Source organism: Lepidochelys kempii, chromosome 16, assembly GCF_965140265.1.
Source record: "Lepidochelys kempii isolate rLepKem1 chromosome 16, rLepKem1.hap2, whole genome shotgun sequence".
Taxonomy (NCBI): domain Eukaryota; kingdom Metazoa; phylum Chordata; order Testudines; family Cheloniidae; genus Lepidochelys; species Lepidochelys kempii.
The window spans coordinates 11,280,005-11,304,731 of NC_133271.1; the positions used below are offsets into that span (position 1 = coordinate 11,280,005).

At 50.7% G+C, this 24,727-nt stretch overlaps 2 protein-coding genes across 3 annotated transcripts in view; one reads left to right on the forward strand and one right to left on the reverse strand.

Moving 5' to 3' along the window:
* Positions 1-1,701, forward strand: part of LOC140899299 (uncharacterized) — a 258,414-nt gene extending 256,713 nt beyond the window's left edge. The window contains exon 68 of the mRNA XM_073314570.1: positions 694-1,701. Within this exon, the coding sequence (XP_073170671.1) occupies positions 694-843 (150 nt within the window). The 3' untranslated portion in view covers positions 844-1,701. The remainder of the gene's footprint in view (positions 1-693) is intronic.
* A 113-nt stretch (positions 1,702-1,814) lies between these two features.
* Positions 1,815-24,642, reverse strand: LOC140899301 (ER degradation-enhancing alpha-mannosidase-like protein 3). Of its 2 annotated transcripts, XM_073314572.1 has the most exons (20): positions 24,341-24,638; positions 23,159-23,204; positions 21,253-21,353; positions 20,167-20,206; positions 17,566-17,678; positions 16,907-17,060; positions 16,039-16,173; positions 14,756-14,861; positions 14,089-14,186; positions 13,122-13,247; positions 12,780-12,863; positions 11,922-12,005; positions 11,344-11,468; positions 9,568-9,733; positions 8,518-8,672; positions 7,982-8,102; positions 7,075-7,263; positions 5,998-6,163; positions 5,233-5,421; positions 1,815-4,341 (listed from the first exon to the last, which is right to left on the reverse strand). In XM_073314572.1, the coding sequence occupies exons 1-20, from the start codon at positions 24,451-24,453 to the stop codon at positions 4,247-4,249; spliced, it is 2,406 nt and encodes an 801-aa protein (XP_073170673.1). In that variant the 5' UTR covers positions 24,454-24,638; the 3' UTR covers positions 1,815-4,246. The 2 variants fall into 2 exon arrangements, 1 of the variants encoding a protein (XP_073170673.1); XR_012155268.1 differs by lacking the exons at positions 1,815-4,341; positions 5,233-5,421 and adding an exon at positions 6,308-6,401 and having other exon boundaries at positions 6,079-6,163; positions 24,341-24,642.
* Positions 24,643-24,727: the final 85 nt, after the last annotated feature.

A 24,727-nucleotide genomic window follows, 5' to 3' on the forward strand; every position in this document is an offset into this window, starting at 1 on the left:
TTGAAAATGATTAACGTAGTTAATTCCAGGCATTGCAAACACCCAACGTTCGCAAGCGAAGTTCGTTCCCAATGTGATGGTGCCGAAGCAGCATCATGAAGCAATAATTTTGTCTCAGCAACAGACCCTATGAGGCTCCTCTATGGGGCTCTCCTTCGGCACTTGAGCTGCATTTTTAGTAGCACCTAGAGTCCGTGCTCGAGGCCCCATTGTGCCTGCCCCCCCCCCCCCCCCGAGTTGTATCTTTTCCACAGGAATGTTCTTAACTCATGGTAACTGGCAGAAGTGAAGACAAGGCAGTTTGAAGCTGATCTCAAGTTGAGAACACAGGTGAAAACACAAGGGTGGAAGCTAAGGTTTACCTTGGCCTGGTAACATGTATTAATACTACACCACGAGTCTTTACTAGGATTTTATCTTGTTAGTAACCATGTTCATCCAGCCCCCATGCCAATGCTAGGTGCCCTGCTGAGATCCCCCCCCCCCAGCCCTCCATTTCTGTGATAACACAAGGTAAAACCACCTTTTTTCCTAGTTGATTTAGTTGGGGCGTGGTCCTGCTTTGAGCAGGGGGTTGCACTACTAGATGACCTCCTGAGGTCCCTCCCACCCTGCTAGTCTATGGTTCTATGAGTGGAGACAAGGCCTGTCATCACTGACCCATGCTAATAGTGCAGGTCCCTTGTGTTACAGCTGGACAATGAGTCTTCAATCACAGACACCATATTCCAGTTTTCCACAGAGGATCTGGCACTTCTGCCCGTGCGAGACCTGGCTGTGTTTCACAATGGAGATGTCTTACACCAGTTTGGATTCACTGTTGGACCAGTTTGCTTCAGCTGAACCCAGAAACAAAAATCCATTTTCCTTTTGAGGAACATATGACTGCAGAGGAGAAAGGAACTAAAAAAACCTTCCCGTTGCTGAACCTTTGGCTAGCTTTTGAAAGCTACCATTCCTATTTATAAGGTAATGTTTATAGCTGCATTATGCCATGGACTACACGGCCTTCTGGAGGAGGAGACTATTGTTTACAAAAGTAATTTTTCTATAAATATATATATATATATAAAAGGTGCTAATTTAATAATTGATGGGAAAATTGTCATTTAACTTCATCTCTTAAGGTCTGTTTAAAAGGCGATCCAAGCTTTCAGCTGGGACTAGGTTTTCTTCACCTTGTTCAGGTGCTCAAGTCCCTGGGTCCTTTCTCCGCTGCAGGAGCAGTGTGCATACAGCCACTGGATTGGCACAGGCAAGTGCCCAGGCCATGGTTGATTGGCACGATCTCCCCGAGCAAACAAGCAGCTGGAGCTGGTTGGGAATTTTTCCACACGCCTTTTTCATCTAATAATGATTTCTCAAAACCAGAACTTTCTGCAGGAAAGGAGATTTGACTTGAAAATGTCAATGGAAAAATTTTGGGATTTTTTTTGTTTCAAAACTATGTGGTTTCTAAATTTAAGCTGTTTAACAACGGTTGAAATCAAAGGTAGCACAATGAAACATTACTGGGTGATCTAAGCTGAATTTTTTTTTCTTTTTGGATTGTCAAGATTTTGACTTTGTCCCAATTCAGGGTAGGGAGGAATATTTTGACATCTCAAAAATTTCTGCAGAATGGGAGAACGGATTCCTGCCCAGCTCTAACTGCAAACTACCTCCCCGAGGTTCCATATACTACCAAGCTGCTGACCTTAAAAGAAAATGCACCACTAGACTATTCATGCAGCCTCTTCACTGGGTCAGCCAGCAATGTGCTAATTAGCACTGCGTCCCCATGTGTGATTGTGAAATACTGCCATCAAACTCTATCAAGTGTGGATCATATTTAATGGCAGTTACATTACGATGCCCTCCTTAAATCATTACAAGAAGCAGCAACTGCTGCCAATTTTTCAGGGGTAGTTAGTGGAGAAAATTCACTGTGTAGAGAAAAGGGATGAAGTTTGTAGCAGGAGGCTCCTAGCCGTATGATAGAGAGATATTGTTTCATTAAGGGAGACATGCTGACGGACAACAAGTGTCTTATCATAATCTGCTGCACAATGAACTGGTGCATCAGGAGGTGCTGCTGAGACTCAGACAGTTCACTCGGACGTGGGCATGTTTTCTAGCAGATGCTGCCAACCTTGAGGCAGAGCCCTATTTGCTGTCTTGGGACAGGATCGAGGTGCTGATCTGGATCAGCAGCAGTTACACAATTCAGCCACATTCCTAGAGTCCAATCTCTTCCAACACCAGGCTTGCTTTGCTCTTAAGAAGCAGAGTGAAAGATCACATTTAAAATGATGCTGGGTGTGTGGGCCAGCTTGCAGGAATTATCATCCCAGTGTGTTTTTTTGTGGGCTGATTGGGGGAGTGAGTGCAGCTTCACACCCGTAAGGATTGCTGTTGAGGCTTAGGACTGTCCACTGGCAGGTACAAGGGGAAGCTAAAGCTGTGTACTCAGTTAAATTCTGATTCCTAGTGTGAGGTCCTTTACTGTTTAAATCCATTGCTGGCAATGGATGCACCAAACTCAGCATTGACCAGGTGCTCTGGCTGCAGGGTTCACTGATCTCCTCTTATTTGTATAATTTGCATTTTTAGCCTGACCTCTACATGACATATGCTGGTCATTTTATATAAAAATGATGCATTTTATGAAACTAGCACCAGTTCTGTGTATGCAATACAAAGATTTGACTTAACCCTGCTGGTCTGCTTCTTGTTCTGCAATGAGAACTTAAAAACCCTCATTTTCCCACTCCATTATATGCCAAAGCGCAGTGGTCTGGTTTCACGCAGCGGTACAAGCCCTTCCTTTGCAATGGGGAAGAGGAGCAGTAACCTGGCTGGGGCACTGTCTGAGCTAAATGTTGTTTTAAACTAAATGTAGAGAAGAGTGCTTGACCACTGGGGCTGGGGAGTCACCAGTTTCCCACTTCACTCAACAGTGGAAATAACCAGAAAGGGAAACTGATGTGTTTACCAGCTGTCACCACAGGGCTTGTGGTACGTTTAAAACACAAGCACGTTCCCAGAAAGAAGGCTGTCCCATAGAAGAGTCCTAGTAAGGCAGGACTTGTCTTTTGCACAAACCCTAAACCAAAAGCAGTTGGCAACACATTATATTGAAAGGGCCCACATGAGGGATGTTTAATTTGCTGAGGCCAGTTCCTTTACAACATCACTTCTCCCTTGCGCTCCTGAAATTAGAGCCCAAGTCTGACTCCCATAAAGAACTGAAAGTAAAGTGCAGATTTCAGAGGCCCAGAGTGAGAGAAGACTGCTTCTCTCAGCCACCACCTAACCAAGTAGTGCCCTGCAATAAGAGGATGTAGAAAAGTTCTCAAATAGCCTTTAAACTACAGTACAAAAATGGAATTCTCAGGCCTCCCTTCCCCGAAGGGAAGAGTTTAGTGATAAAAACTTGTATAAAGGGCACCACAGAACTTCAATGGCAGTTTTCTCCTTCAGGCAAAAGTTTGATGCACTCTCTTCCTCCCACCTGTTAGTCAGTACCAGCTGCTAGCTAGAAAGGCACTATAGATCAGTTGTAACAATTTGCCAAGCCTAATGATTAGGTCTTCCAGCTGGCCAAGTACCCCCTTTCATACAGTTTTGGGTTCAAGTCCTAAAAGCCTGTAAAATTTCAATTAGGCTTTTAAAAAGCCACACAGGCCATTTAATCCCTACAGTTTAGTGAGCCTCTGACACTTGAATTTCTAGCTGAGGATTTCCTACCTGTAAAGTACCATAGAGACAGCAGAGCATAGCCCGTGAAAGTGACACGGATAGTGAAAGTTGTCTTAGCTTCTTTGGTACAAAATCCCAAACTCTTTGTTTGCAGTAAGATCAAGGAAAGGGCTACAGCTCTCACCTCAGAAACTCTTTCACTTGCACATTAACAAACCAACAGTGGGCAACAGCTTTCTATTTCACATTGGCCCTTAGCATCACTAACAAGTTTGGCACAAGCATTAAATAATATAGAGATGCTACTGTCATGACTCATTCGCACTCTGGCTAGCAGCTAAATGCCACCTTTCCCTTCCTCCAAATTACAAACATGAAAGTTCCTGAGGTTTTTGGCAACTGGGTTTCCAGCCTGCAAACTGTGACTCGTGTTCTGCAGTAAACAATAGGAGTGCAACACTTCTGCTTTTTCCATGCTGTTGGAGCAGCTTCCACAGGAGGGGTCAGGACATCTAGCTGCTGGCTGGCCACTCGCCTCCTGGATAGCAGGCGAAGAAACCTCAACTCATGCTTGGTCTGGAGCACTTGTCACCGTCCTGGTGTGGGGCTCAGTGGCTGCCTCATGCAACTGACTTGCAGAAAAGGGCCGGGCTGTTTTTTCTAGAAATTTAGAACAGTTAAAAGGGTGAAGATTTTCAAAGGACAGACAGGAGCTGTTCAGGGTGGCTCTCATTCCAGTACCAGCCCTGGTGTGAACCCCTTTCCAAACACGTACAGCTCCTTGAAGGACAGAGGGGACCAGGGTGATCATCCTCTAGTCCGCCCACCTGCATAATCTGATTCTTGGGTCAAGGCTAATAGCTTCGAAGGGTCCTGTACAGCTCCAGACGCTCAGGGCAGGTTCAGCTAAATGTGAGTGAGTGGCATTGCACCTCCAGGCACCAGGTCACAACACCAGTGGTGCAAATCTGTCCCAGCCAGCCCCTCCCCCATTATCATGGTAGAGGGGTGGCTGGGCCAAATATGACCAGCGCTGTGACCCTGTGCAGAGCATGGCAATGCCCGCTGCAGGGTGAGTGGGGGTGGACTCTACACTGCACCACCCCCATCTCCCCAGGCAGGATCTGATACCCTCCCTGCCATCAACGTATTTACTTGGTTGCCGCAGGCCATCAACAAAGGTTGAAAATCACTGCACTAGACTCTCTCTTTCAGAAAGACATTTAATCTTGACTGAAAAAAAATCCACTATAACCCTTGTTCTAAAGGTGACCTGCCCTCACCGGTAAAGTTTACATTATTTCCCCCCATGAATTTGGTTCAGTTCTACTTCCAGACATTCTATCTTGGACTTACCAAGATCACGTCTATTATAATACTGCTAATTAACAAAACCCTCTCCCCCGAATTGAGGAAGAGCCCAAATCAATAATCCAGCAAACTGTCCCTGGCTGCAGTAACTGGGGAATCAGTTGGCTCCAAAGTACTTTTGCTCTTAATTCAATCTCCTCTTCCATTTCTCAACTCCCACTACGGGTTGGTTTCTCTTACCTTCACCTAGGAACATGGGTTTAGTGGCCAGAAGCACATCCACATTACAATGTTGGGCCAGTGCATCTAAAAGGACTTGCCCCTCCTTCTGGAAGAGGAAGACAAGGGGGATGACTATGTCACTAGTGCTTCCATCTCCCACCATCTGGAACAGAACCATCTTCTCACTGCAGCTGCCTTCAGCATTGTCTACAGAAAGGGAATAAGAGAGCCCATTTCAGGGTCAGAGCTGGGAGCATTCTCCTACTTCAACATACTGTCACACTCCATGCATTGTACTGAAGTGCTGGCTGCTTATGGGGCAGATTTGGTCTGACCCACAATTTTAGGCTGGTAGGACACTTGGAGGTCACTTGTTCTTACTTGTACTGACCAGGGGGGAGCAGGGCTCAGATGCTAAAGGTAACTGCAATTCCTGCCCCCATAAGCCACAAGCAGTAGGCACAAGCCTGCAGTATTTTTCTTTACATCAAAGGACAGGTACACATGGTACCTCGGTGAGCTTTTCCCCTCTAACCTCCATCGAGCAGGCAAGGGTTTTGCAATAAACAGACACTAAAGGTGCCCAATGCTCTTCTGGTGCAAGCCCCTGTTCCCAGCCCCAAGGACAAGCTTTTGCCCCCTAGAGAAGAGCTTTTGCTCCCAGCCATCTCCATGACCGCATCAGAATACCCAATGTCTCCCAGCCCCCTCCAACTCCTGCACTAGTGCTGTATGCACTTGAGAAGACCCAAAGACGGGGTAATAACAGTGCTCGAGACTCACCAATGAAAATCACCCCCGAAGCTCCTGCTTTCTGCAAGTTCCTGGCTTTGGCAGCAAACATGCATTCGCCTCTCTGGGCCAGAGCCACTTTCCCTTGCACTGCCTCCCGGTTGGTGATCGCTGCACAGGCCTGGTAAGGTTCACTCAGCACTAAGCTTCCTTTCACCTGCAGTGACACACACACAGATAAGCTCTTACAGCCAGGCCAGTCCTTCGGGCTCAGTGTTTGTAGCGCACCAAGCACAGTGAGGGCTGTAACCAGGGCTCACAGGCAATACAAATAATCTATAACAATGGGCTATTTCTGTACCAGTGAGGTTGTTCCAATTTCCTAGGGATACTGCGGCTCAGGAGTGGTGTGAGATGCACCAGTCAGCTTGCTGTGTAGGATCTCTACTTCATCCCTTTCATATAAGACAGAGGGTGCATTTACCACTGTAGAGGCAGCGAACAGCTGAAGTAAGGGGTGTATACACCTTGTACGGCATAGACAAGACCCCTAGGCTAGCTTCTCTCTCTGTGCAAACCCCCCTCCCCCATACCATCCTGCCAGTTCCCAAAACCATTTGCATCATGCATTGGGTTGTGGGCCTTGGCTTCTCCTCAGCACAAGTTCACAGAGACGAGCCCATGTTGCAGACCCTGTGGGCTATTAACATGGACCTAAAGAGCAATTACAGCTGCCCAGGACGATCCCCAATCTCTGCCTGCAGGCTTCACTCCTTGGAGCAGGAATGTTGCTTCATTTAAAAATAGATCAAACTTCTGGGCAGAATTTTTATTCACCTGATTTTTATTATTATTATTATTTTTTTTTTAATAAATCCATCCAATCCAGGAGCAGAAACAAGGCCAAGTGATTTGGTGACCAATCACATAGCACCAATAGTGAACACGCAAAGCAAACAATTTGGAAAATTATTCAGCGAATCTACCCCACATGCGGTCACAGAAAGCCAGGCTCAGCTGGGAAGCCGAGGGGGCTTTCGGTCACGCAGCTCTAAGGCCCAACAAGGAGAAGCAGGAATGGTTAAGACACAACCTGGCCCGGCTTTTAGCAGTGAAAGAGTCACCCACCCCGTGTTCCTGTTTGGTCAGGTCCATTCCAAACTGGGCTGGTCCAGCGGTGAGTACTATTCTCCCAAAAAAGGGGGGAGAAATAACTTGGACAGCCAGCGGGGAGATGCCTTGCTGCTCTCCTGCAGGTGGGTCGACCAGCTCGGTGATGAATTTCAGGCTGAAGAGCCCCAGGGGAGAAGCTTCTTGCTGCAGAGGGGGAAAGACAGCACTGTACGGGCTCTGGCAGGCTAGTCTCACAGAATAACCACGCTAGAGCCTTCAGCAGCACCAGGGGGCGCTCCATCCACCTTACAAATTACAGCATGGAGCCAGGGGAGGGGTGCCAGGGCAGGACTGTAGCGCAGCACAGAGAGGGGACTGTGCCACAGGCTCATTCTGACCCCGCTCCGGCTCAGCTCCCCCAGAATGGAGCAAACCCTCCTCACATATCCCCCAGGACCAGCAAGAGGTTTAATTAGCATATCTGTTAGAGATCCTTGGAGGAAAACAACACTACATGGCAGTGATGGACAAAGCATTTGGAAGGCTGATTTATGTGACCACCAAGAGAGCTGCAAAAACTTGGCCGCTTGATAGAGTTTGGGCTTTAGACATTGCAAGGAAACAGGAGGATCCTTTAAAGCAGTTGTTTGAAAGACAGACTCAGCTGTTGGAGGTGATCTTGGGGCAGGGTCTCATTAACTGCCCTAGCAAGGGAGAGCCTCCAGCTGTTCACATACAGCTAGCAGTTCAGAGGAAATGGTTAGTCATGGAAGCAGCTCAGCTGCAGTTATCCCTACGAGCAAGCAATTACACAGGCAACTGGAGCTGGGAGGAATCATGCCAGGAATTCTCACACTGGCCTTCCAAAGTGACCAGCAGCAGGCAGAGCACGTCTGCCACACACGGCACACTGGGCGCTCACCTGGTGTCGGATGCCAGTCAGCTGCACGCTCCGGTCGCCCAGAGGGAGCAGGGTCAGTCCCATTCTCTTCAAGATCTCCAAGGGCTCCATCCTGGTATCACGGAGCGGGAACTCAATCCCCCTGAGGGAGACCAGGACCAGCCATCAGAGTCAAGGTGACAGCAACACAACCCGTCCCAGAACCATGCAAGCCCAGGGTCCAGCAGACAAAGATCTAACAAGATCCAACATCTGGAAGTTAAAGCTAGACAAATTCAAGCTGGAAATAGGGTGTCAATTTTTAAGGGTGAGTGGGATTAGCGAACAGACCCCATTACCAAGGGGTGTGGTGGATTCTCCATCACTGGCAATTTTTAAAACCAAGATCAGTTTTTTCTAAAAGACCTGCTCTAGTTCAAACGCAGCTATTGGACTTGAAGCAGGAATTCATGGCGAGAAGTCTTAGGTCAGACTAAATTATCACAGTGGTCCCTTCTGGCCCTGGAATTTATGACTCGACAAAAGCCCATGGGAGTTACACAGGGGTTGCCACGCACCTGAAGAGTGCCAGGCGCTCTGCTCCTGGTTGCAGCAGCTGCTTGTGGGCATCCCGGATGGTGCGGGTGAAGGTTGGGTTATTGGGGAAGAGAGTCTGCGTGCTGGGGCAAGAACGGGTAAAAATCTCCTCCTCTCCATGGCCCTTGTGAAACATCTGCAGTGAAAGAGACAGGGATCGATTTCTTCTCTCCTCTCGTGCAGCCCCTGCGTTTGTATGAACAACGGTCCAGCACTGACTTTATCCTCTAACACTCAGCAAGGGACCGGCAGAGCCGCTCAGCCACTCCAGTGACCACATCAAGGCCCGTGGCTTGTCCCTTCTAGTTCTGAAAATCCATTAAAAACTCAATGTCAGATGAGCTCAGGCACGTGGAACTCACTGGTCAGTGAGTGTCGTGTGTCCCCGCATCCCACAGTGCCCCATTCACAGAGGATGAGAGTCTCTGGCAGTTTAGCTCAAGCTGTACAGATCCTCCTGGCTGTTACCTGTGGAGGGGCAGCATGGCCTAGCGTTATGGCACCAGACTGGGACTAAGGAAAACCTGGGTTCTATTCCCAACCCTGCCACTCGTTTGCTAGGTAACCTTGGGCAAGTCACTTCCCATTCCCAGGCCTCAGCTTCCTCCTCTTAGAGAGGGAGAATGATACTGATCTGCTGAGGAAGAGCACTAGATATGAAGAGCTCAGTGGTATTATCCCTCTGTGGGGTGCCACACATGCATTGGCAGGGGAGGGAAGCCCTGGCTGCACAAACACCAGCCCCCCCCCCCCCCCCCGATGTTTCATAGCAACACCGACCACGTTTTAAAAATAAAACTAGATACAGCAGTAAGCTGCCTAAGGGATTCAGAAACCCAACTCCTATTGGAAATTCTCTCTCTCTCAGGCTGGGACCCAACACAGCTGGTTTTAAACCTTGAAAAATTACCAGCCAAGTTGACCGCCTCCTCTGAAACCAGCCATGTGCCCTAGAAGTCACAGACGCAGTCATAAGCTGCTGTGAAGCTAAATACGCCCCGGCACCCTTAAGAAGCCTACAGCTGACGTACAGTCACGTTCCTGGGGCAGGGGGACCGGGCGGTGGAGAGCGACAGGGGCAGCAGGTGGGCCTCGGTGGTGAAGATGTAATCATCAATGTCTAGAGGCAGATCTCGCTTCTCTGTGAAAAGCAAGTAGAGGTACTTAAACATCTCGGCCAGGAAAAAGGAGTCCATCCTGCATGACAAACAGAGACAGGTGTGAGAGGCTGGGCCTGCTGAGAACGAGGCAGCAAGAATTGAAAGAGCCCGTAAAAATGTATTCACGTCCCTAAGAATCTCTGGGGAATCATGTCAATCCTCTTTGCTTTGCCCTGTCTTGAGATGGCTGGGAAAAGCAACCCCAGAGGTCTTCCCTCTACCTTCAAGACTCACATTGCTGCTGCGGAAATGCTACCTTGTCACTTCATACAGCAACCCCCCCAGGAGATGGTATTCCTACCTCCACTGCAGACAGAGAACACATAAAGGGACTAGATTGTCTTTCAATCCAACATGGCTCAGAACTGACCGAGGACTACTTCTCTCCAGAGAGATTCGGACCCGTTTGCTACCCTTGTCCCTCCCTTCTGTTGGCTTCCGTGCATCAGTCATTAGATTTAGACTGCGCAATCTTCAAGAGAAATGGCCACATCTTTATGTCAGTGAAGCACTGCATAAGCTCACACCTCTAGAAATTTCGCTTTCATTAAACTAGGGTGCCCCGTGGAATTGTATGAAGAGGAGGATGGAGGTTATGATCTTCAGATAAGTCTGAGACAGACTCCAGAAGATTAACCTGGTTTGGCCAAATTCAGTTCAGCACAGCTGTAGGGCAAGGCAGTTCTGTTCCAGCGTTGTACTCACTGGACAAGGCTTTAAACACTTCCTTCACAGGGTAGTGACATGGTCACTGTGAGAGCACAGCGGGACTCACACACACTGCACCATCCCCACACGCACCGCTCAAGTCGGTATTAATAACTAAGTGTTCCCTGACTAGCCAGGACAAGAGGGAAATCTCCCGATTTCCCACCACATCAGAGATCAATCAGAACAATAGCTATGAGACCAATAGGTTGTCCTGTGTTGGGTGGCTTTATTGCTGGTGATGGGGTTTATTGGTAGCATTCTAACTTACTTCAGTATAACGTATGTCGCTCAGGGGCGTGAGTACTCCACACTCCTGAGCGACAGAGCTCAGTGTAGACAGCATTATGCCGGCAGAAGAGCTTTCCCCCATCTGCTTAGAGCATCTTCACCAGACCCACTCCAGCAGTGCAGCTGTACGGGTTCAGCGCTTCTGGTGTCAACTAACCCGAAGGTTGTGTCTACACAGCAGCTGGCAGGTGTAATTCCCAGTGCGGGCAGACATACATGCGTAAGCCATGCGAGAGCTTGCACCAAAAAACAGCAGCGTGGGTGGCAGCTCAGGCTAGTATGTGCCCAGGGGGTCAGGCAGGATTTGTACCCTGATCTCGCTGCAATGTCTTTCCACTGTCAAGAAAAACTACCATCATCCCATCTGGGGGGAAATGAAACCCAAGTGCATCAGGCTCCAGTCCTGCATCTGAACCCCTGTAGACAGCCCCCATGTCATTGGTGCGCAGGTGCAGGGACTCACCAAACAGCACTCACCCACACAGCTCCAATTAGCCGATCCCAAAGATATGGCCCATTGACCCAGGACCTCCCATACCAGACACCAGCTGCATGCCCATAATTCCCCATTGGCCCATCCCACTCCTGGTTAGCCCCACCCCATGCCCGTACAGTGCTCCCCTCTGCCCAGAAAGGAAGGGGGTTTACCTGTCCTCATGTCGGCCCGTCCGTACATCCTGCACCGCCGCAAAGCCGCAGGCCACCCGGGCATACTCGTTCAGGCTCTCTACAATGGACTTGCCCACCTGGAGGTAGTAGGGGTCTCGGGTAGCCTTGGAGAGAAAACAATTGCAATTCAGTATGCCACCAACTTGCTCTCTTCCAAGCACAGTGAAGTCCAAGGGAAACGGTGGCTCATTCACAGATAGATATGACAAGTCACTAGCCGCAGGTTCAATCCTGGATTGCCATCCCTTAGGGGAAGGGAGTGAAGAGATCCAAATCTCCACTCCCTGTGAAGAACACTCAGCCAGCTAAGGGATCTGACCAACTCTCACACCCCAGCCGCTTTAGAACAATAACTTCAAAAGTCAGCCTGGAATAAGAGCAAGTCACCAATCAGCCAGGAGCTGCCACCGCATGCTCTTCTCTCCTCCAGCTACAGCTTGCTCTGGGAGTGATGGCAGCCTCCGGCCTGATACTCCTTTGCTGCTTCTTTGGAGGAGTTAAACACATCCACTTTCAGCTTGTTGGTGTTTTCAGCCAAACGACGGGACGGGACTAACCTTGTACAGGAAGTAAGTACTCTCGGCAAACTCTGGCCGCAGAGGATGCTGGGCCCAGTACACGGCAAAGTCGGACGTGAACGCCTTTAACGAAGGGAGAGAGCAGACTAAGATACAAGCTGCCATTTTCACAACAGAGACACTGAGGGCTTGTCAACATGGAGACTTAGTGCGTGGCAAGCCACTACGTAAGTCTACAGCACACTAGCTTACCGGGCACTAAATGGCCATGTGGACCCTACTCCCACGCACAAAGAGTTCCCTAATACTCCCGCTTGAAAGCAAGACCCTTTAGTGCATGAACAATGCATGTTCAGACGCTGCCAACTGGGGGCCCGATGCAAATCCACTGGAGTCAGCGAGAGTTTTCAGGAAATGGCCCAACTTTATTATCATGCACATTGTGTATGGAGTTGTCACTTTGGATGGGCTATCACCAGCAGGAGAGTGAATTTGTGTGCGGGGGTGGAGGGTGAGAAAACCTGGATTTGTGCTGGAAATGGCCCACCTGATGATCACTTTAGATAAGCTATTACCAGCTGGACAATGGGGTGGGAGGAGGTATTTTTTCATATTCTCTGTGTATATATAAAGTCTGCTGCAGTTTCCACAGCATGCATCTGATGAAGTGAGCTGGAGCGGTCATAATCCCACCCCGGCACCCTCTGCTCGGTGTTGCAGTGATGGGGTCACTCAGCAGCAGAGAGGATACTGTGCCTGGTACACAGGGTGAGAACATGGGAGGCTGAAGGAGGGAGGGATTTTTCCCTCCATCACAGCTGCTGGGGGGCCGCGCCCAGAGACTGTGCCCAACAAGATAGCAGTGCAGTGACAAGGGGAAGCAGCTCGTTCACTCACCTCTGGGAGGAATTTGTGTTGCTTGGTGACCTGGTACAGCATCTCGTGCGTCTCAATGGCAGGCTTCAAATCCCCCCTCAGCACCTGGGGGCAGACAAAAACCCTTTAAAGGCCGTACAAGCGCTGAAAAGCAGAACCATCGGTTAATTTCAGGCAGTCCAATTGGGTGAAGGCACCTACCCCACTAAAGGACCCTGCCTAGCGCTCTTTTTACATCAACGCACCTTTCACAGTCCTGCACCTGAGCACAGCCCCATTCAAACCAACAGCTGGTGTTTATTTGTCAGAGCCCCACGCCACACGGCACTGCCGATCCCCTTCCGCCCAAGGCTGCTGCTGTACCTGGAGGCCAGGGAAGAAGGCCAAGAGGGAGTCCATCCAGCTCCGGATACTGACTGTGGGATTGTGCATATGGACGTTGAGCAGGAGGGGAGGCTGGCTGATGTATTTCATTATGGCCACGTAATGCTAGAAAGAGATGGACACAAACTCTGTTATCCAACCAGCAGGGAAGAGCTCTCTGTAACCCAGTAAGACGGCAGAGGGCAGCAGAGTAGGGAGGGCTTAGAAAGATCTTACAATTCAATAGGAAGGCTCCTCTGTGGAGAACTTGGGAATCTGGGACCATCTCTGACAACGTGCCTAAATAGGTCAGTCACAGGACACTGTGGGCATGTCTTGTCCACGCTCACACAACTCAAACCATCGAGCAGGGCTGGTTCCAGCTCAGTCTGAAGAAACATTCGCCTAGTGGCCAACAGCCAAGCACTGATCATTTCTGCCACCAAGTCCTTATGAGCAAGCGGAAGAGCATTTGCTGGCATCACCTACACTAACTGAGGAGAGGCTCCGAATGCTGCACAAGTCTCCCCATCACCTCTCTCATAAAGGACACTGAGCTCTGCATCCTGTCAATGAAACGGGGGCTCCCTGGCACTTGCTGGAAAGAAAGCAGCAACGTGTTTGTGGCAGCAGAGCGATGCACCTCCCCCCAGCGCTGGCCACAAGTTCCTACCCGAGCGCAGATGAGCGAGGAGGTGCCGGAGTGGCCTGCCAGCTCCTGACCACCTGCTGCATGCCTGGCATGCTGCCACTGGCTGCTAAGCAGAAGCCATCAGCAGTCGCTCCTGTGAAAGGAAACGGATGCAGACAGACTGCGCAGCAGAGGGTCTTTCATTGGCAGGTCAAGCTGGCCTTGCACCTTCAAAATGGATTCTCAGATGGAAGAGGGGTTAGGGGAGCAATGGGCTATCTACCCCGTTCCTCCAGAGGGGAACGGAAAGGAGAGACCACTACCCTGTGTACTCACAGCGTTGAACCTCTCCAGGTAGGTGTCGTCCCCCAGGAGGATATACGCCTTCATTAGGTATTCGTAGTAAGAGTCTATCCCGGCTCCGACGCCGCTGTCTAGGGAAAAATCACAGGCAGGGAAGCATGGGAGCCTTACCCAGAAGAGGCATCCAAGAAGAGAAGAACGTTGCAGCCTCCTTTGCCCCGTGTGTCTTAGCACCGCCCCTTGGGGGTCTACGCCGTACTGACAACCTCACATCTCCCCACCAGCGCTGGCCAAACCGTCAGCAAGGCCGATCGCCGGCTACGTCCCGGCACTGACGTCGAAGAAGAGGAGGAGCATTCTTCCCCTTTCCAGGGCGGCGCAGGGCGAGTGGCACCCACCTTCGGCACGCTCCCAAACTCAGCTCTGCCCAGGGCCAGCTGGGACAGTGCCTCAGCAGGGAGCTGCAGGCTGGCAGGGGGGCACTGGCTCTGGGACTGCCAGCGGGTTATTCTGGTTCCCCACCATCCACAAAAAGGTGGTGGAAGGCCATTCCAAAGCACTCTGGCACAACTCAAGCCCTGCCACTGCACCAAAGTGCACAGGAGACTGCGGTACCAGCCGACACATCTCTGCCCCGAGGCAGCCGCGTGACACTGGGTGTCCCTTCAGGCCCCCAGCTCCGAGCCTTGGAGTCACTTACCCCTCCGGACCCAGTCCCCATTATGAATATTGATGACCGTCCCCACCAGGTCGTTCCCTTTCTGGCGCTTCTCCCAGAGAACATCCAGCGCTCTCCGAGCAGTGTCCTGAGAACAGAGAGAGGAATGAACGTACACAACACAGTCTTTCACCCTCCCCTCTACCCAGGAACATGCAGGAGTTGTTCCTATGCCATTCCTTACACTTATTAAAAAGACCCACCCTACAGAGCGAGGGGACAGCATTGGGGACCAGGCCCTACAATAGGGCTCAGGAGCTTTGGGCTCTGCCATTAACTGTAAGCTTTGACACTTCTGGCTTTGCCTCAGTTTCCCCACCTGTAAAATGGGGGTGATAACACTTCTCAAGCCCATGGGGATAAATCCAGCCCTGTATTCCACGCACTCAGGTTCCACTCAAAAGCAGAGACATAAAATAGAATCATCTCCCCCTTCACGCCCAGATTGTTCCCCTCCTCCCACCCCGCCCCGGTTTGTTCCTACTGCTTAGCCAAAGCAACGTCCATTTCGCTAAATCCTGCACAGTGCTCTGGGGTGGCATGTAGAGCGCTCACTGATGGGGGGAGCACAGCACAGACCAACTCTATGCTGGGCTGCCTGCCTGGATGTTTTACATCTCCCAGCTGCCCGCAGTACCAACCAGCGCCAGGCAAGGGACTCCATTTACAGCCATCCCTCAGATTCCAGCAGGGCAGCGGGAGGGTGAGCAGATGTCCTGATATTATCGGAACCATCCCAATATTGGGGGCTTTGTTTTATATAGGCTACCAATTACGACTTCCCCCAGCTCCCAATTTTTCACACTTGTTATGTGGTCACCTAGGTCAGGGTTATGCGGGACTGCTCACTTGCCCACCCTCCACCCCCATTTAGCCTGTAGATGAGGATGGAGCTGGGATTCTGCCGACATGTGAGTGGATGGGCAGCATGAGGTCTCCATTAGGCTGAATGCACATGGCACGGGGCCTGTGGATTCCCAGTGGCCGTGCGACATAGGGGCTAGCGGAGAGCAAGGGGACGGATAAGCAGCAGCTGGAGGGCTTGACAGAGCGTGTCTGGCTCCTGGCATTGAAGGGCTTTGCCCCATCTCTGTGCAAGTACAAGTGAATCAGTGCAGACCACGGAGAGGCACTGTGAAATGAAGGGCCCCCCACATTCTGGGCTAGCTAACCCAAGGGACTCCACCAGGTCTGCACAGAGGATCTCCTCAGGCAGGAACGAGTCACAGCCGTGTGCTTTTCCCTCGAGCTTCCAAACCACTTACTTCGAAAACAGTCTCTTGTGTCAGGCGACTGAGGGCAGCAAACTCCAAAATCATGGTGCCCGCGCAGGCCGTGCAGGTGTCCAGCTCGGTGCCTGTCCGGGAGTTCGGACTCAGGACCCCATACTTTAGGTTCACCTGGATGGACAGACGCTGCCTCAGTTTCACTGGGTGTTTTCCCTCATACTTGTCACATGCAGCAATGAGGTTATTCTACTTCGGTGCAGCACTCTGTCCTGCAATGCTTTACAAAGCATCTGCCAAAATGCAGCCACCTCTGGGGTGGAGGGTAGGAATCAGCTGGCATGCAGCACATTGCATCACAGCAAGGAAAGGGGTATTCTGGCCAAGAACTTGGGCCACACATGCCTTATTGTCAAGGAGATCAGGAAACCTTTATCACCCACACAGGGCAGGAAGGATTATAAACAGCCATCTGGAAGTGCCCCTCTCCCCCCCATAAGCTGCATGGAATCTGTTCTACCTCCTGCAGCAGGACGCAGTGGTCCCTATAGCTGCAAGGAACTTGGGTGCCTCAGATGTGAAGCAACAGCCAGGGCAATGCAGAGCCACCTTAAGAGAGAGCTTTGAACCCCCTTCAGTCACTCAGATGTGCTGGGATTATGGGGCTATTATGCCAAGAAGGGTCAGCCCCACCCCTGCCCACACCGCCCTCCTGGGCGTCTGAGTCAGAGAAATGGCTTGTCAAGGTGGGTAGCACTCAGCGGGAGGCTCTGGGGAAGCACACAGCCCGCTGGGACCCACATGTGGCTCCTGACCCCGCAGACCTTATTGATGCTCTGTTGTGTCTGCCCACGCCAGTTCACACAAAGCTTCCCCTCGTCCCGGCTCAGATCTGCCATTCCCTTACCCTGGGGTACGGCAGCCCGCTGGTGGTGTTGAAAGCAGGCAAGAGACGATACCCTAAATCCCGGGCCAGGTGCAGGAGCTCGTCCTTGTACCACTGCAGCCGCTCACCTTGTGCCTTCAACATGTCGGCCATGATGTGACCCCCCAGCAGGCCCCTGCAGGACAGAGGGGGAGGAGGGGACAATGCAGAGCGGGGTCAGGCTGCTCAGAGGGACTCTGCAAGTTGAGATCCCAGATGGCCCATTTCAGGAGCTTGGCGCTCACTTTCCTCTGCTGGGATGAGGAGACGCTAGACCAGCTGGGCCCCTCTGCACCCGCCACGCAAGGCCCAGGGGGTGCTGTCCCCACTCTCCACCCCCATTGAATCCAGTGTTCACACAGCAAGCAGCTTTCCCCCTCTTCTCCAGAGCCACTTCTGCACCCTCACACACCACCCAGATCCACTGCACCAAAGAGCCGCGCTGCAGTGCATCCAACAGAGCCCAGGCTCACCGGGTGGGCAGCACATGCCTGGGCAGTGAGCTGAAGGGGACAGATGAGTGGGGTGGGGGGGGTGCACAGCCTTGGGAGTGCAAGACACTGGCTCAGTGCTCTAAAGGACTGCACAAAAGGGGCCCTGCCTGCCAGCGCCCAGGGCTCCTGCCCCCGCCTGGGGCTCACCCCAGCACACGAATGTTGGTTTCAAAGACAGAGACCACCACGTCGTTGTCCAGCCGCACGTCCAGGACCACCTTCCGCACAGCGTCCTCAAACTCATCCAGCTTGTTAAGGACCTGGCAGCAAGAGCCATGGGAGAGAAGAGATTCGGGTCAGTGACATGGGACCCTCTCCACTGCCCTTGTGAGGTGTGTACAGCCCCTAGCACACTGCTGGGTACTAAATAAATGAGTCACAACAGCAATTCACTGATTGGTCACATTCCAGCTCGGCGTCACCTACTCGGACACGCCGTTTCAGGGAAAGCTGGACCTTCCCATAACCCAGCAGATCCTGGTAATTTTGGTGTACACCACCCCGCCCCAGGGTCCACCTCCCAGATCCCTGGGAGGCAGGGCAGTGCTGTTTGGGGAAATGAGACACAGAAAGGCTTGTCCATGCTCACACAGGCAGTCTGTGGAGGAGCAGAGAATTGAACCCACGTCTGCCAAGTCCCAAGCTAGCACCCTAACTACTAGGCCATCCTCCCCCTCAGATTTGCTTCTTGGCTCACTATCTCAATGTGGGCACCTCAGGTCCACATTGCCAACAGGAGCAGGAGCAGGGACTAAACAAGCATACGAGGGGTCCCTGGGCTGCCAACTCATGATTTCACTGTGAGTCTCCCAATATTTGCCATTTGTTATTTTGTTTTGTTTTTTTTAAAAAAGCCTCCGATCCCAAATTCAAGTGATTATATCAGAATCTCAGCGTCTTTTAGAGAAGAGAGTTCCCAGCCGTCAGAGAGAACAGCTTCAACCCGTGGCTTGAGTGCACACTACAGGTTTAAAACCCAGAACGCAAAGAATAAGAACCCACACTTTATACTAGAGTGCTTTTAAAAATCCCCTGATTTCATGGGACCTGACTCATGATTTTCGAATGCTCGGGGCGGGCAATACCAGTGGGTGCATTGTGGGAGGGGCAGCACAGCCAGAAGGACACTGCGGGCTCTGGAAAAGCATGGCCAAGAAGGGAGGATGACTGCAAGCTCTTTGGGACAGAAACTGTGTTTCTGGTCTGTGTTCGTACAGCACCTAGCACAATGGGGCCCTCACCCATGACCGAGGTGACTAGGACCTACCACAATACAAACACACACACACAAATAGGAATAGATTAAGGTAGCTAAATAAAGCCAGGATCGTGGAATAGACGACAGGATAAGGAAATACACAGGATATAATGAAGGGAAAAAGAAGCTGAAGATAGACAGAAGCAGAGAAAGGAAAGCATGCCCTGAATTGATCTCTACTGCATCAATCAACATAGAATCTAGGCCGCAGAAAGGGGCTCTGGGAAAGAAAATTAACTGAAGATGGGAACATGTTTTGAATGAACGAGCATTAATTTTTCTGTTCATCACTAGGGGGAAGAATGCAAAGAGTAAGATGCATTAACAGAGAAGGAAAAGAGGAGGATACGAGACACTAATAAATTATGGAGACGAACAGGGGGAGGGGAAAATCAGGGAATCTAGGCTGTAGCACCTAGAAGTCTCAGCTGAGATCAGGGCCCCATCGTGCAAGGCATCAGACATATTAAGAGACAGTCCTTGTTCCAAAGAGCATAACAAAGAGTATGTCCAGGAAGGTCATTTTTCATTTTGATTATATTCTCTTTTGTAAGCAAGAAGCAATCATGCTAAAATGTGAGCTTTCCTGGCTTTAACTGCATTGCTTTCAAACACATACTGTCTGCTTTTATCTCCACGGAATACATAAAGCACAAACACTAAACCCTGTACACAACACAACACTACTGTTTATCCCCATTGTGCAGTGGTGGAAGCTAGGGTCAAGTGACTTGTCCAAGGTTAGACAGTCAGTAGCAAAACTGGTAAGAGAACCCAGGAGTTCTGAACAGACCTGCATGAGGGTTTGCTGATCCAGTGGTTCTGGCTTTCATTACAATCCCGAAATTTGGGGCAGGTTTGGCTCCAGAGTTCCACAGCCTTTCGGCAAGCGTAAGCCAAGACCTGGTCTGAGAAGAAACCCAAGCAAAGCTTGGGAGTGGGTTCAGCAGTGATTCACCTGCAATGGCTGGGTTTGTTTAGCACTCAGATGAGCTATGTCTGGGGTGGTGGAGGGAGGTCGTGTGGACTGGGATAGAGAGAAAAATCAAAAGTCTGCATGAACTCCCTGGGCCAAATCTGTTTTGTGCACTAACACTTGACAATGCTCCAGCCACTAGACAATACTTCCTCCTGTGTCCTATTGAAAACAAGTCTCCCCACTCTAACCACCACTGAAGATGCCCCAAGAAACTCCTGATCCTAGGTATATTTTAATTGCACTTTGACCCCAAGCTTGCCCATCAAGAATGTGAGAGAAGCCCTACAGCTTTAAGGTCAATTCTTAGCTTGAAAAGAAGCAAAAACAGCAGAGGGAAACGTACAGTCCAATACACAAGAATGAAATGGAAACCCCTCTGTGCCAGGAACTCAATCTTGCTGTTGACAGATACCAATGCCTGTAAATGCAGACACCACTGAAATCCAGCTCAACAGATCTAAACCTGCCAAATCCCCAATAAACTGGTCTGAGAAGCAGATTGCTGACTTACCACAAGCGTATCCAAAGTGTCAATTAGAGTGAGGGAAAACCTACAGATTTAAATGAAAAACAAAAACAAAAAAAACACATTTTAAATTCTGATGAAAATTAGGTCTTAGAAAGTGAATTGGACCAGTTAGCTGAAAACACATTAACAAGGGGCAGATTTTCTGACCTTGACACTTGCAAAAAAATGCACTTGTACAATTTGTGCCATTATTCACGCAATTATTGTAACTGTGCACACAAATGGACACAACCATCTGTGCATGCCACTTGCAAGGGCAAAAGCAATCTTTGCACTTGCAAATTAGATGTATAAATATTCATCTAGAGAGTCTCCTGAAAATCTGACCCATGATATTCTAGCTAGAGTAGGTCAACATTTTTATTCAACTTTTATTTTTTTCCCTTTTGATTGAAATGATGTGGGGGGTTTTTGGTTTTTTCCCCCACCCAAAACACAAATCTCTGCAGTAAGTATCCATTTGCAACAACTTTTTTCAGGTTTTCACTGAAAAACCAAAAGTGTCAGCCAAACCTGAAACATTTTTGATTGCTGAAAATGTGTATTTTTGTTATTGTTTTTTTTTGATAAACAATATTGTGCAGAAAAAAATTCCTCAGAATTTTCTGCAAGAACAAAAACTGTTTCCTGACCAGTTTCATTCTGTCCCTCCTTGGTCATGAGGGGGAGAAACAATGCACTTTAATGGTGGAGACTGACATTACAAATAGCACCTCCACTTCCTCTCTTAAGGATCCTTCCAGCAGAAGATCTGAAAGTATTTCTCAAACACTAATGAATTCAGCCTCAAAGCTCCCACGACATGGAGTAAATATCACCATCATTTTACATGTAGGGAAACTGAGGCAGTGCTGTGACGTGATCAGCTCTTGGTGACACATCACAGCAAGCCCAAGTGTCTGAGCTGGGAATAGAAGCCCAGATTCCCAGTCTGCTGTCCTAACCACTAGGCTACTTTGTAATACATATAACCAGAAAAGCCACAAAGGAATCAGAGGACACTTGCAGCCAACAGGTGCTCCGCAGGCTGTAGTGTGAGAGGAGGAAGAACCCATCTTGCACACTCACTTGCCAAGGGCGTCGTCAACATCCCCACGACTCGGCTCCATCCCGCGCACTCGGCCCCGACAACTCAAAGGCATTAGTTCATCTGCAGGATACGCGTGTTTCTGTACAAGGGGAAATACCACAAGTGCTCAGTCGCTAACTGTTGACTTGGAAAGTCTCTAAAGACTGTAAAGTGGGCCGCTTTTGAAGTAAACTAGGCCCTTTGCCATTCCCGCTGCAGAAGAAATGCCTCTTGTATTAGGCTGCTTGTTCCTTGCTCTACAGTTATGCACATGCCTTATCAACCTCTATCCAGGACACGGGAAGCAATGCAAACAGCTGCTTAGATCTGTGCGGCACTCATCCAGATCCTACATTAGAGGAGGGCTAATACTTTGCCAATATAAAGCACCTAGCAGAGGCTGTCGAGGGCTTTGCAAACGTTCACTGAAATCCTGGAGCTCCTACTCAGACAAAACTTTCAACAGCAGTCGGATTTTGCCTAAGTTAGGAGCGAATGAAAACCAGGGGTGAGGATTTCAGTATTTAGGTCTTTAGTTATGATTAGCCCCATTTTACAGAATGCGGAGTGACACACAGCTAGCTCATCAGTGGCAGAGCTAGGAATAGCATGCAGATCACCTAATTCATGCTGACTGCTACACTATGCAATCTCCATAAGAAAATGTAATATATATATATATATATATATATATATCTCCAAGCAATTCTCACAGTCAAGACAGTTACCTTAAATTCTAAGACATTTAGGTGAGGGGACATTCGGAATTCTGGACAAAATTAGCCTAGCCTCGCCAGCCACAGAAGCTCACTATGTGAGCAAGAGTTACCCTTTGTTCTCATGGACAGCCGCCTACTATCTGCTATCCCTACTCTAAGCACAAGGGATTAAGATGAGGAAGGTTTCCCTGCTCCATTTGCAAGTTTCCTAGGGTTGGGTGGATTCCAGCCAGCACCTGAAAGTTGTCCATGTAGGAATTTCTTTGGTGGAGCTTTAGACCTGGTCTACACCTAAAACATAGGTTGACCTAGTTATGCCACTCAGGGGTGTGATAAGTCACACCCTGAGAGACGTAGTTAAGCTAACCTAAGCCACAACATAGACACTGTTAGGTTGGTCGATGGAAGAATTCTTCTATCAACCTAGCTTCTGCCTCTTGGGGGGCTGGATTTACGACCGTGACAAGAGAAACCCTGCCACTGGTGTAGCAAGTGTCTATACTACAGCGCTGCAGATGCAACGCTTGTAACGTAGGCATACCCTTAGCGTTCATTGAAAGAACGGAAGGGGGGGTAGGGAATTTCTCATAAAGAAGGCAGCTCTCTTTTTGCCAACTGTGACCCTCTGAAGGTTAGAATGGAAACAGAAAAGACCAGATAGTGTGTGGCCATGGTATGGCGCTTGGCGGATACAAGCAGCTTTCCAGCCTCCTTTATACCCATACAAGAGCCCAGGGAATGGAAGACAGGGTCTGGTCCTTCCTGCCATGCATACACCACTCCAAAAGAGGAGGGAAAGGTCTTTGCCCCCCAAACTCCTCCATACCATCCTAATAGAGACACAGCCCCTCCCAACTCTACCCCGGGGTTGGGGCAGCTCAGCATCACTCCCTAGCTTGGCCATAGCCTAGCCCCAAGAGGAGAGTAAATTCAGGGGAGTTGGGGTGTGAGTGGCTGCTGCACCTGGGCTGCTTCCCCCATGTTTCTGTTTTAAAAAGGGTATTTTTGGTCATACTGCGAGACTCTTGTATTTTTTTTCTGCAGTTGTAGACCACCCCAAGCTACCGGACACGCTGGAGGGAGGGAAAGCTTCTGGGTAAGTAGTGTTAGAAGAATAGACAGGACCTTAGACTCAGAGTTTTGTCCAGAGACATGTGAGCAAGAACGATATAAAACTACTAGTTACCATGTAGCTGCCGTACGCGTGGTCAAACATCTCCACGACCTGGTCCCTGGAAAGGCAACAGCAGAGAGACAAAGGGAAGCTCGGCTAGCACAGAACTGCTGACCACTGCCATTGGGCAGTCCCATTGATCAAGAATTCTGTGACTTCCGTTTCAAAGCAGATGAAACGACAACAATCCAGCCTCAATCGCTGGCCTGTATCTAGAGCATTTTATTAAGTCAGTGCTCAATTACTGGTCCCCTTTCTTTTCAACCATCGTCATTACGGTAAATTGTGTACTGAGCCGAGAAGGTGCCCACTCTCCATAGGGGAATCTAAACTGGGCAGACAATGCGTTCAGCGCACAAGATGTTCCAGCGTACCCTAGAGAGATCTTTTGGTTCACATGGACATGTCTTCATTTTTACCAACGGCACCCTACAAAGCTCATTCCTTACTCCTAGACAATTGGGGGTGGGGGGGGTGCTGCTGGGAGCAGGGAGGGGATTAGAGTTTTTAAGTTGTTTGTCTTCCTGGTGCTGGGTTATAGGAAATGGCTCTGCTCCACTCAGGCTCATTAAGGATGTATTTTCAAGTTAGGTCAAGCGTTCCTAGAGCGCACGCACTGGTGCGAATCGATTGCGACTCTACGCCCTTTGTGTCGGGGGCTGTCTCTCATTACGGACCTACACAGCGCCTTGCACACCAGAACCCCCATCCTTGACTGGCACCTCCCTGCGCTACCATGAGCTTAAGTCATCCTTCTTCAGCGGGAAACTTGTACGATAACCACCTGGACCTCCCGCCTATCCCCTGCGTCCTGACACAATTTTCACCCGTGGGTGGAGGAAACCAAACTTCCCCCACCAGCACTTGTGTGGCTGGACGTTTGCCGACAGGAGGGGGGGTGGGATCCAGCTTTCGTGTTATTTGGGGCGGGAGGGCAGAGGAGAGACAAGCTGCTTCGCGCAGCTACCGGCACCGGGGAGCCCCCCTGGGTGGGAGCTTTTCACACCTGCCCCCAAACCCCACCAGTTACAGCAGCCGGGGCTAAACGAACCCAACCGGACCAGCCCCGCAGCGAGCCCCGGGCAGGGGGTGGGGGCGCTGCCTGCCCCCCGGGAGGGGGATTCCCGGGTCCTGGCTGGGGCGGCCCTGAATCCCGGGGGGGGGGGAGAGAGACCGCCCCGGGGCTGCTCTCACCTGAGCTGGCTCCTCTCCGCCGCCCCCAGGGCCGCCGCCCCCGCGGCGAGGGGCGCCCACAGCAGGGCCGCCAGCAGGCCCAGGGGGGTCCCTGGCGCCCGGCCGCCGCCCATGGTCGCCTCCGCCCCGGGCTAGCAGGAGCCGGCGCCCCGGCGACAGCGGGCCCCGCGCCCGGCCATGCCGCGCCCCGGCCCCGGCCCCGGCCCGCGGGCTGGTTACCGGGTGACGCCGCCCGCCCGCCCGGCCGGGCCCTGCCCCCCGCGCCGCCGGGCCCGCGGCTCCGCCATGGCGCCCGCCCCGCAGCCCGGCTGAGGCCGCGCCCGCCACCGCCGCCCCCGCAAGGCATGCTGGGACGTGACGTGACGTGCCGTTCCGCCCGCCCGCCCC

Bases quoted from the DNA above. Each gene is read 5' to 3' on its own strand.
- LOC140899301 (XM_073314572.1), bottom strand. From the start codon at position 24,453: ATGGGCGGCGGCCGGGCGCCAGGGACCCCCCTGGGCCTGCTGGCGGCC. The intron at 17,679-20,166 runs GTAAGTCAGCAA...TCTTGCTGCCAG, and splicing joins ACACTTTGGATACGCTTGTG to GTCCTTAACAAGCTGGATGA. The intron at 6,164-7,074 runs GTGGGTGACTCT...GTGTCACTGCAG, and splicing joins TGACCAAACAGGAACACGGG to GTGAAAGGAAGCTTAGTGCT.